The sequence below is a fragment of the Choristoneura fumiferana genome, chromosome 3, assembly GCF_025370935.1.
Source record: "Choristoneura fumiferana chromosome 3, NRCan_CFum_1, whole genome shotgun sequence".
NCBI lineage: Eukaryota > Metazoa > Arthropoda > Insecta > Lepidoptera > Tortricidae > Choristoneura > Choristoneura fumiferana.
This window is the reverse complement of record NC_133474.1, coordinates 1,205,769-1,217,893: the sequence shown is the minus strand read 5'-3', so window position 1 is coordinate 1,217,893 and position 12,125 is coordinate 1,205,769. Positions and strand designations below refer to the sequence as shown.

Below are 12,125 nucleotides of genomic sequence, written 5' to 3'. Positions count from 1 at the left end.
AACAATGGCAGCTCACTTAATTTTTACCTTTTATTGTTTTATTTAATTAATTTGATTATTTATTGTTTGACATTAAAATATTATTTTAAAAATGTTTGCATGCTTGATTAATCAAGCAGAATGTATTGGATTTATATTATTGATCTACCACCTGACATTGTAATACTACATTCTCGCAAATAAATTATTTATGATTACCAAATCCTGGTTCGAAGAGTTCGATGGGACTAAAGGACTCCCGTTTCGTAGCCAGCTCCGAATCGGGGATATTTTTCCTATTTCGAAGCTAGCTACCAAATCTGGCTTCCAGATGGGATCGAAGGCATTGCGACGCCCACAGGACCAATTCAAATTCGTTAGCTTTAAGGACTCGCCAGGTACTTACACGTTCTTTCTGGCAGATCTAGTCTGAGGCCGTATTGTCTAACGCGCTGACGTTCACGGTCACATTTGCCGTCTCTTTCTACCCTCGTCTTATACCGTGTGTGAGAAAGAGTGGTGAAACGATTGTGATTCCAAGTGTGCTAGACAATAAAGCCTCTTTGATTTATATTAGACAAAGGAACATGGGTTTGTTCATTCCTCGACTACACGAAGTAAAGCACAGCCACTCGCTATTTTTTGCTAGTCTTTTAGGCGAATGTACTTAATTTATTATAACTTATTATTTGTAAAGACTGTTTTTGTTAGTAATAAAACCAGTAGTTGCAAAAAAATGTTTTATTTGCATTAAAATGATTGACAAAATACAAAAATGACTACCTAAAAGTAGTGACTCGAATTTCAGAATAAATCATGGAATACAACCAGACGCAATAAAGTAATAAAATAAAATAAAGGTGCCTGTGACAGGCTGGTTGGCGCTGTATCGTGAGATCCGTTACACAACTTCGACATTTGTGCCACGTCTGTGATTGGTAAAATAACTAAATAGCAAGCAATACTGTTAGAACGTTTTCAGATTGTCCGATCCGATATCGGTATCGGAGGCCGATACGATATTGGGGCAAGTAAACTGTATGTAATATGTACCATCAGCCAAATAAGGCTGTCTATCAATTTTTAAACAAGTTCCTATCAAAATGAATGTCGCTAAAGTCGCACTTTCAAGATGACAGAGACGTCTATTGGCATTCATGTTTTATGACATGCATGACTACATATTTGGCTGGTCTTTCATATTGTCCGACCCGATATCGGATATCGGAGCCGACACCGATATGTTGGCGGCACCATGGAACGCCCGTGGGCTGTCGGGCGATAATGTTTGCATGTGTGCTATACGTGTATCTAAATTGTCTGTGTGTGTCTGCACTAAGCTATCGAGCAAATGGCCGTATCGGAACGATTTTGTCGGAAATATGTGAAAACAGAACATGGTGTCGGCTATCGGGTGTCGAGCATCGTCGTCCGATACCGATATCGGGTCGGATAATTTGAAAACGCTCTTACGTCAAACTGTCCTCACGATACTTACAGATACTAACGCCATCTAGCGATATTTCGCCTGTCAATAGAGCCTCATTTTGAAAGGATATTTTTACGCTACTACATTTTGTTCGTCTTTTTGTGACGTTGAATTGGACACGAAATTAACTAGTAGAACGCCAGAGATGCCTAACGTTGTCTACAACGGCGCCGGTTAAAGTTCAAATTCGCTTTTGGCGTTATTATGACATGGCGTGTAGGAACAATACAATACAACGACCTATATTGTACAATTTTTTTATCAATTGTTAAGTAAGTATGTACTTTTATATGCTTCAGTGGCGTTCAAAGCGCTAGTACAAACACAAAATCAAATTATTTTGGTTATATAAAATCTTTGCTGTCTGGCGTCAAAAATTTAAACTTAAATTGAACAAAATTATTTAATACTAGCACGGGCTCGTTACGTCACATTGTGTAAAATGATAAATGTGACTATTGTCATAGGCGGCCATTTTGCGGAACTTCACTGGAGTTTTCTATAACTGGCAAAATTTTTGCGGCAGTCACGCCACTGGGACCCTAGTGAAAAAGGGGTTAAGTCTGCAGATATTACAGAGCTATTTTTAACCCCCGACGCAAAAAGAGGGGTGTTATAAGTTTGACCGCTATGTGTGTCTGTCTGTGGCACCGTAGCTCTTAAATGGGTGAACCGATTTGAACGCGGTTTTTTTTAATTGAAAGCAAATTTTCTAGCGATGGTTCTTAGACATGTTTTATCAAAATCGGTTTAGCCGTTCTTGAGATTTTGAACTTTGAAGTGACAAAGTCGGGGTTTTCCAACTTTTTGTCGGTTAGGTTATCTATTTTATATGTAAAGGGGTTTAAGTCGAAATCAGCTGTTCAACTTCTGCAGAATTAACCCCTTTTCCACTAGGACCCCAGATTATTGTCATTGTGTTTTTCTTTTTACAAATCGTAAAAAATAATCAATAATATACATAAAATGCCCCAAACAATCGAGAGCGAAACATTAATAATGCGTATTACACGGAATAGAAAACCAGAGGAAATGCCATGGGGACGAGACATGCTGATCATAAATGATTTCAATGAGGGCTATCGCGTATGAATTCGCCGCTAGAGGTGCTAGTGTAGCGTGAGGTCTCGGAAATGTCAAATCTCATAGTTTTTGGGTGAGCTACGCGGGTTTATTTATAATTAGAATAATTTTGTGAATATTTTGCATTACCTGAAATTAATTATGGGAATTATGCGTTACGGGGCAATTAATGTCTGTGTTTTGAGACAATTTTGTCTTTCGGAAACTTTTGTCGTCCCTTTTTTTCCGAAAAAAACGGGACTACGCAACACTGTGGTCGCTCGATATTTTTATGGTACGGTTTCAAGGTGTATTAAATATGATTTTAATCTAAACTTTGTTTTCACGCCCGTAATAATAGAATTTGAAAGCCACACTTAAAACCTCACGCAACAGTGGCGCCATCTAGAAAGACAAAAAACGATAGCCCTCATTGAGCATGGCTACGTCAAATTGGTTGTAAAAATATATATAATTTGAGTAGTAGAGTCCGCCGGGTTGGATCTAAGTGCGCTAGCTGACGCGGTTGGCACGGAGCGGGTGGACGCCTAAGTCGCATTCACACTTATCTGTCGTGTTGTGTCGTGATCGTGACGCATCAGAACATTCATACATTTTTTATGGTCGCGTTCACATTTACACACAAAGCAAAGTTCACAAAGCTATAGAGAAGGAGAGAGACAGAGAGCCTCAAAATACAACACGATAGATAAATGTGAATGCGGCTATAGGGCATATTAGGCAAAGCTCTGCGCAGAGGGCGACACTAGCGCAAACCGCCATGACAACGTCAGTTCCATTTATATTTTGTCGCCATGACAGATCATGACCAAAGAGTATAAAATAGTAACAAAATAATATGACATTTCCATCGATAGTATCGATAGAGACGTTTCCAAAAATTTAATTGCAATATATGATATTACGGCATTAAAGATACTCAAAAATATGTTTACGGCTTTGTGCTAGTGGTGCACTCTGGCGGCAGAAAATTGAACTAACATTCCCTTTACAACAATAGTATGAGTAGCGCTAACTGCGCGAATCGCGTGCGCCCGCGCATGGAGTTCATTTTACAAAGGAATATTTGAGAGACCAAGACCACCCTTTTTTTCCTTGTAATGGTTGACTTTTTTGTAGGACAAAAATGACCATCTTTTCACTCTTTCATGCTAGGTGGCAGGGCGCATACCTTTACAATAGACTCAATGTCATCTGAAACCAATATTCGCCAAGATTTCAAAGTGGTTTCGGTACCAACCGGGACTCATGACATTTCTTCTCATCTTTTATATTCTACAAAATCTCGAAACAATTATAAACCTTACTGATGGCTAAAGCACCATTTAGACGATATGCAAGAACTCGCTGCGAGTTGCGTTACATTGCGGACTATTGAGGGGCAATGAATTCAGTATTTCAAACAAATACCGCAACGTAGTGAAATTTGCATGCAAGCTCTCGCAATTCAACCAATCGCAAGCAAGATTGAAACGTCAAACGGACCTTTCGATACTAACGCCATCTAGCACCATCGCCAAGTAACTCTGTGCACTCGCTCGCTCACTTAAGATTTATAATCGCTTGCCTATTACTCTATCAGTTTTTTAAAGTTACTTACAACAATTTACAACGTAGTTTCTATTATATCTAGTGATCACTTGGTCCACCCCCGCCATAGGCCCGCGAGAGAAGCGGCAGCGGAGGTCACGAGCGACGCGGCCGGCGCCGCCGGCGGTGGGGACCGACCCGATACTTCCTCTTCCTGGAATGAAAACATGAATTATATTTTGTGGTGGTTTTAAGTTGGTATGGGTAAGATTGGTTTTTTGGAATCTTTTTGTATTTTTTATTTCAATTTCAAATGTTTACTTTTACGGTCATCCCGTAAAATCCGATATCTCTTGTCCGGGTGAGCGGTTAGTTCCAATGGAATGCCGAAAGTTTCTCGATGAGGGCTACGGTATAGATGTCGCTAGCGTCACTGCTTAAGTGGCTAAATAAGAGACAAACAAGCTGGTGCATAGGGGAAATTCGTGTCTGTACCGTTGTCCAGCAGTAGTGTAGCGGTATAGCACGCGGCACGGAATGCCGAGGACCTGGGTTCGATTCCCAGTGCTGGTCTTATTTTTCTGGTTTTTCTGTGCATCTATATTTCAGTTTGTAATTTCAATTTTGGTATGGGTACTTGAAAAACAAAAGGTCTGAAAAACCAGTGTTTGAAAAAAAAGTTTAAATAAAATCTCTTATACACATTAGTAGCATATATTATAACAGTTTTTTAAAGGTGTGGCCACATGCAATCGCTCGTCGCTCGTTTGCAGCGATAAATCTGGTCACGTGACCCCATTTCGAATGTGATTTTGAATTTCCCGCGACTCAAAAACGTAGCGTCAAGTCGCCGCGTCGAGCAGCAGCAACAAGATGGCTGCTTGCAGGAATGATCTTGATCTTGGAAGCTGATTTCTTAATCTCATTTAGTAGCAGTCGTGGCAGTGGTACTAATAAAAGGAATTGGAGTGAATGAAACAATAAAATAACAGTGTTTTTGCTGAAATTGAAGAGGTTTTTATTTCCAGCGGTAAAGCTCAACATTTGCAGCTTTGCAGCTTTATCGCTATAAGTCACGTGACCAGATTTGACGCTGGAAACGAGCGTCGAGCGACTTGCATGTGGCCGCGCCTTAAGGAACTCTGTCATTGTTGTCTCTTGGACAACGGGAGAGAATAACGAACAAGAAAAAGTTGATGAACCCACCTCAGTCTCGGGCCAGTTGAGGTGTTCGGGCGGCTCGGGCTCGTCGGGCGCGTTGCCGAGCGCCGCCGCCCACGCCGCGCCCGCCCGCGCCGCCGCCGCGCTCAGCCACGCTTCCGCGCTACAAACAAAAACATACAAAAAGATGTCAGAGCCGGTCACCCATCCAAGTATTGACCGCGGCGAACGTTGCTTAACCGGAACCGTTGCGTTTTGCCCAAATTAATTAGCGTTTATACCTGCTGAGCTGGCAACGTTGCATTTTTGTTAGTTTTTCTCGATTATTAAACACAATTGACAAACTTTGAGCTACTTGTACAAAGTCGGAATTCGTTTGTGACCGATTAAACAACTAAATGAGCCAATCGCAAGCAAAACTGTAACGTCAAATGGACCTCTCGATAGTAACGCCATCTAGCGATATTCTGTAATAGCATGGCCTACCAATCCCTACAAGCTATATTTAAAACAAAAAAACAGCAATAGATGGCACTACTATTAACATTTGTAAATTATAAAATGTGAATAAGCCGAATTAAGTAGAAATATTAAGATTAAAATAAAGACTAGCATATTTTATAAACACAACTTCACATCAACCTTAATTCAACTCCTTAATTTGAAGATAAGAAACACCATAAAAATAATAAATTGAGAATACGAAAATATAGGCTACATGTGGCTACATTTCAGCTATGAGGCTTTCGTAGTGTTTTGCAATTGTGACGCTAGATGGCGAATAACCGGAATGCGCTTGCTGGGCTTGCCCCGCGCTTGCTCACATTCGTCGAAACTATTTGAGAGAAACATGCCATTCTCTTCTAACGACGTAAATAAGACAGAGACATCATGCGTATCTCTAGTCGTCTAGGCTCAGTTGGTGAGCTTGTTGGTTGTTGTCAGTGTACCGTATCCTTAGTGTCTCACTAGATGGCAATACGTATCGTGTTATTTGTGTTCTCACTGGTGCCATCTATTGGAAAATCGAAGGAAAGAAAAATAGCCAGTTGAATAGCCAGTATTAGGGTGATACCATTTGCTTGTACTAGGTGGTGTCTCTGTTATATATGTACTCTGTGGTAATAGATACCGTCCGAGGTCGGGGTCGTCTGCGGCGGCGGCGGCCGCTATAGTGTGCAGCGCGGTGAGCGCGGGCGGCGGCGCGGGCGACAGGTTGCAGCGGAAACACAGCGCCGCCGCGCACGCGCTCACTCGCGCCACGCGCCAAGGGAGACCGCCCGAGGACACGCGGAAGTTCGAGAACTCGCCAATACGTCCCACATTTAAAAAAACACGATACAAACATCTACATTCGTTTTCTTTTTTCCTACTTATCCTGCTTCCTGCTGAGTAATATTGTAAATGCGAAAGTTTGTAAGTATGTTTGTTTGTTAGTTACCTCATCAAGTCTAAGCCGCTGAACCAATTTAGATGAAATTCGGTATATAGATAGTTTAAATCCGATAGCGATAAACCAAAAGCCGATCAAAACCGGGTTGTAATGATCAACATTTGATATAATTTCATTATTAATAAAATGAAAATAAATTGCATTATATCAAATTGTTGCATTATATATCAGTTGTTGTTATATCCTTTGTTACGCACCGATCAAAACCAATCTGATAGCCTGGTGAATTGCTCTGAAGATGAACTTCGGTTGAGTTCGAAACGTGTCAATGTTGTGTACTGATAGTGATAGTTGAGTGTGTTTTGTTGATCCCCATTAATTTCTTCCCTAAAAAATGGGTTAACGTTGTGTTTTTTTGTTAATCCCCGTGCATCTCTTCCTTAAAAAATGGTTATGGTATGGTTGGTTTGATTTCCTGTTCTCTCTTACCTAAGTGTGAGGGAGTAAGGCAGCCTGACATCCAGTATCCATGCGAGCAGTATCGCGAACTGCGCGGCGAATCCAAGGGCGGTCACCGTGCGGACCAGGGGGTTGTCTGAGGGGTCCCCCGCCAGGGCCGCCTCCTTATTGTGCTTCGCTGTTGGCAAACATGTCATGTCGATTACAAAAAAACAGTAGTCTAAAACGAGCGATTGTACCCGAGACGTTCTAGCCACCCGAGCTGGTAAGGCGAGGGTGGATATACGTCGAGGGAAAAATAGGTTTAATGCTAGTTTTACACCGCTTTTAATTTCGATTGCGAGATGAAAAAGCAACAATGGAAATAATTGTTCACTTAGATACTATGTACCTTTTATTTTTCATGATTTACTATAATAATTATATTTTTTAGTTTTATTGTTTTTTTTTTACTGATTTCATTGTTTTTTTAGTTTTACATAAACTAAAAATGATAAAAAAATATATAGAAACTTTTTTGATTTTACTTTAAGCTCTCTAACAAAAAAAAAACAAAAAAAAGTTATTATATGTCGCTTCCCCAGATCCAGCAAAAACACGAACTTTACAAGCGTGAGAACTGAAAAAATATTTGGGGTAAAAATAGTTCAAAAATATTTAATAGGGTGGATATATATCGTAGATACATCGAGGGGAAAATGGGTTTAACCGTTTTCCCCTTGACATATCTATCCGTCCTCGTCCCTCGCCGTACCAGCTCGGGTCGCTATAAAGTTGTTATGAGGATTGAGAAAAGTATGAATTGTAGGTATTTAATGGGATTGGTGAATTCAGTCGAGTTTCGGTTTCGACGTACGGAAATGATCGATCAAGCAAGTCAAGTCAAAGACTTAGGACTGGTTTGGTTGCTTTACATTTCGCAACTTTTTTAGAATCTCTAGGGGGGGGGAGCTGCCACTCCCTGCTCCCCCCTGGCGACGCCCTTGTATGTAGGTAAATATACATTGAGTACCTAATATTAACAGATTGTTATTCTTAAACAAGATTTTTTTTTATTAGCCTATTTTTGTGTCCCACTGCTGGGCAAAGGCCTCTCCCCTCTTGCTCCACTCCTGCCTATCAAAGGCGAGCGCCCGCCATCCCACATTATAGGCATCTAAGTCGTCCCTCCATCTCCTCTTCGGTCTGCCTCTATTACGGTATCCGTCACTAGGGACCCATTCCGTAACAATTTTGGCCCAACGATCTGGGTTCATTCGACAGATATGTCCAGCCCAGTCCCAAGACATAGCCAATTAAAATTCGTCATTAAATGACGTGGATGAGGCGCCAAATAATGTTGTCCCCCTCACCCCACGCCAGCACGTGTTGGTGGTCCCCGTCGGCGTGCAGCCAGGGCGCGACCACGTGCAGGCGCGCGCGCGGCGCCGCCTCTCCCTCTCCCTCTCCCTCTTCCCCGTCCTCGCCGCAGCCGCAGCTGCCGATAAACTCCATGTCCTCTATGCTGTCACTGCAACAACAATGACGATGGCGAGGTCAACACGATAAACGCAAACTGTTAAACGGTGAGTTTTGAACGACATGGCGGCTGCCCCTTAGCCAATTCATGAAATGGCACTATTTCTCGATACGCCGAGGAATTTCGTGATCCGGCGGATTTTACGATCGGCCGCCGACATATGTACACTAGTGATGTAACGAATGTCATTTTTTGAACATTCGCTAATGCGAATGCGAACGCGAATATCTACTACCGACTTTCGCGAATGCGAATATTCAGTTTTTCGTTTTGGCGCCAAATTGTCTATGGCAGTCTCGTTCGAACGAAGCGCGTTCCGTTTGTACTTTGTTCCGAGAATTACCCGGTTTATGCAAAGTAAATAAATAAATAAATAATACCAAATGATTAATTGAAGACTGATAATGTGATTACGAGATTAAGTTATTTTTTTGTATAAAAAACATAAGAAATGAATGTATTTTGATATTATTAACCTATCTATTATCTAATTAATTGTATTTTTTTCTGATATTCATATTCGCAAAACATTCGCAGAAATTTTACGAATGCGAATGCGAATATTCGTTACATCACTAATGTACACTGATTGTACCATATAAAGTGTCGTAGTCTATTTTGTGCCTCAACTTGCCTGGTATCTAAGCTGATGTAGACAGGGAAGATATACTGCGCGAGTTGTCGCACCCTCGACCGTCGCAGGGCGGCCAGCCGCGCGCCCGCGTCGGTGGCGGCGCCGTGCGCGGAGCCCGCCTCCAGCCGCTGGGACGCCGCGCGCGCCGAGAGGCCCGACACGCACTTCTGGTAGCGAGGGATCTTTGTTCTCCTGTAACAATAACAATAAGAAAGTTTAATTAACTCTCATCAAAGAACACATTGCTCGCAGGACTGATGGCCGATGGGGTCAGAAGGTTCTCGAATGGCGTCCGCGGCCCGGGAGACGAGCTGTCGGCAGGCCTCCAAGATGGAGCGACGACCTGGTTAAGATCGCGGGATCGCGGTGGATGCGGAAAGCACAAGACCGGTCTGAGTGGAGAGCCTTGGGGAGGCCTATGTCCAGCAGTGGACGTCTTTCGGCTGACATGATGTGATGATGAAAGAACAACTAATTAACAATTAAAAACAAAAAATATAATAAATATATTATTTACTGTCATGAAGCAGCAACAGCAGTGTTTTGCAGGTGGTAGGACCTTGTGCAAGGTCCGCCCGGATTGCTACCTTCATCTTGCTCGCTAATCCTGCCGTGAAGCAGCAGTGCTTGCACTGTTGTGTTTCGGCGCGGAGAGTAAGACAGCCGGTGAAATTACTGCACGTGAGGTATCCCATCGTAGGTCTCTAGGTTGGCAACGCGTCTGCAATACCCCTGGTGTTGCAGATGTTTATGGGCGGTGGTGATCTCTTACCATCAGGAGACCCACTTGCTCGTTTGCCATCCAGTCGTATAAAAAAAAAATGAAGGCTCCGTTACCACCAGAGATGTGCGATGATGTGTTGTGAGGAATGTGCTTACATGAACCAATAGAAACGTTTCATTTACCTATTCTCGCTCAGCACGTCTCCGGTAGAAATGGAGCCTAACCGGTTTCCATTGTGTGAGCTTGAGCCATTTTTGATGCGATTTTGAGTCCTCTTTCGGACAAAATCATGCCTCATGCACTTTCTCATTCGGCACCCGCCTATTCAGTAGGTACAGTCAAGGGCAAAGATATCGAAATGGCCAAAGTTGCAAAAATATGTATACACAACTTTATGAATTTAACGTTAAGGCTGTGTATACATATTTTTGCAACTTTGGCCGTTTCGATATCTTTGCCCTTGACTGTACAAATGAAAAATGGTCAAAATGACTATGTTGAATTCGGGCTAAAACTAATATGGAAATTTGAAAACAATGATCTAAAAAAATACACTTTATGTTATTACTTATCTGACCATCAAAATACTTACCGTAAATGATTGTTTGCTTGTACTAAATCCGCCAATTCTTTCTTCTTCTTCTCAATGTTATGCTTCCGCTGCTCTATGGACAGCCGCAGCAAGTCTACCTTGTCTCTGGCCTGCTTGGCTTCCGTCAGTAAGCTGTCTTTCTTTATTTTGTACGCTATAAGCTTCTCCGCTCGATCAAGAATGTACTTCCTGTTGGCTTTCAGCCTCAACAATTTACTTTGTTTTTCTGCAAATCTGAAAACAAGGCAGAATATAATCTAGACACGTGGTAGCATGTCAAGCCAAGTTCAAGCTAACAGAACTGGCAGGCAGCACCGTGTGTAATTTTACCCGAACCATAACTATTCTACAGGATGTAGTGAATAATGCCCTACTATTGTATTTTGTTGGAAAAGTGCGTATTTATCTTGCGTTCTCAATTTGCTTGCAGAAATTTACATAAGCTAATGGAGAAACCTATAATACTGACATCATTGGGGGCTTGAGCTGTAGTTCCCATGCGGGCCCTGTGTGGATTCCACACATTGTTATCCTTCACCATAAAGGTCATGGTAAACTTCAAACATAATTTCTCACAGAAGTTTCTTCAGAGGTACAAGTCTGGATTTGAACCCACCATCCTCTGCTTGAGAGGCCATAGGCTACCATGTCAGTATTTGACAGGTGTATATTTCAAAAAGGCTAGGAGCTACTACTCTAAGAAAAGATAACATAACCATGAAACACTAATATTATTTCATAATAATAATTATACTAATTTAGTTAAAGCAGCTTAGAGATTAACGATGCGAATGACATAAGCTCGCGGAAACCAGTAAGAATATAATTATAGAAGCCATTATGGCGCAATTTTTAAGTCACAAAAATGTCTACGCAGTTGCAAAAGGAAGCAATCCTTGCAGAAAAAAAATACCACGTTAGGTTACGCATGACTTTATTTCGTTCGATTTACAAAAGTAAACTAGCCTTGTGAAAGCAAATGTGTTTACTAACATGTTGTTTATGAAGTGACTCGTCAAAATCGATCGTATATTGTGCAAAATATGCGTACCTGTCCGAGTAGGGCATAGATGAATGTACGAAGTTCCCCGTCCGCACGCAATCCGAACAATAAAAGTTTTTCTTCACCGTATAACACAGTAGACATTTTGTGTAATGTCCTTCACTCTCAGTGGAAGATATTCGAAAATCTCTGGGTGCTTCGCTCTCCGTGAAATAGCTCAGAGCCATAATTTTCTGCTTTTACGTATTGTTTGAAAGAAGTGGCGTTCTGTCAATCAAAATATGTGTCAAGTCAATGCCAAAACGCCAATCAGCTGTAGTGCGTTTCGTTCCACGGAGAAAGCGTTTGTTTTGTGGAGGGGACACGTTCGAGTAGACTTGTGTTTGTGACTTAAGTTTCACAACGGGGCGAATAGATGGCGCTACATGTCTTGCACCGCAACAGGTACAAGGTGCAAGTTGTAAAAGTTAATTTGAGGAATTTAAGTTACTTAATAAATTAGTAAAAGTAATTCTTTCTCCTTTACTTTAAAGAAATGTGTGAACGGTTTTTTGAAATC

The 12,125-nt window shown here is 41.6% G+C and overlaps 1 protein-coding gene across 1 annotated transcript; it reads right to left on the bottom strand.

Annotated features, from left to right (window-relative positions):
* Positions 1–1,824: 1,824 nt before the first annotated feature.
* Positions 1,825–11,883, bottom strand: Atg14 (autophagy related protein 14). The gene is made up of 8 exons (XM_074111588.1): positions 11,615–11,883; positions 10,564–10,797; positions 9,248–9,439; positions 8,447–8,604; positions 7,125–7,272; positions 6,375–6,590; positions 5,288–5,405; positions 1,825–4,295 (listed from the first exon to the last, which is right to left on the bottom strand). Exons 1-8 carry the CDS (start codon positions 11,791–11,793, stop codon positions 4,188–4,190), a joined length of 1,353 nt encoding a protein of 450 aa, XP_073967689.1. The 5' UTR covers positions 11,794–11,883; the 3' UTR covers positions 1,825–4,187.
* Positions 11,884–12,125: the final 242 nt, after the last annotated feature.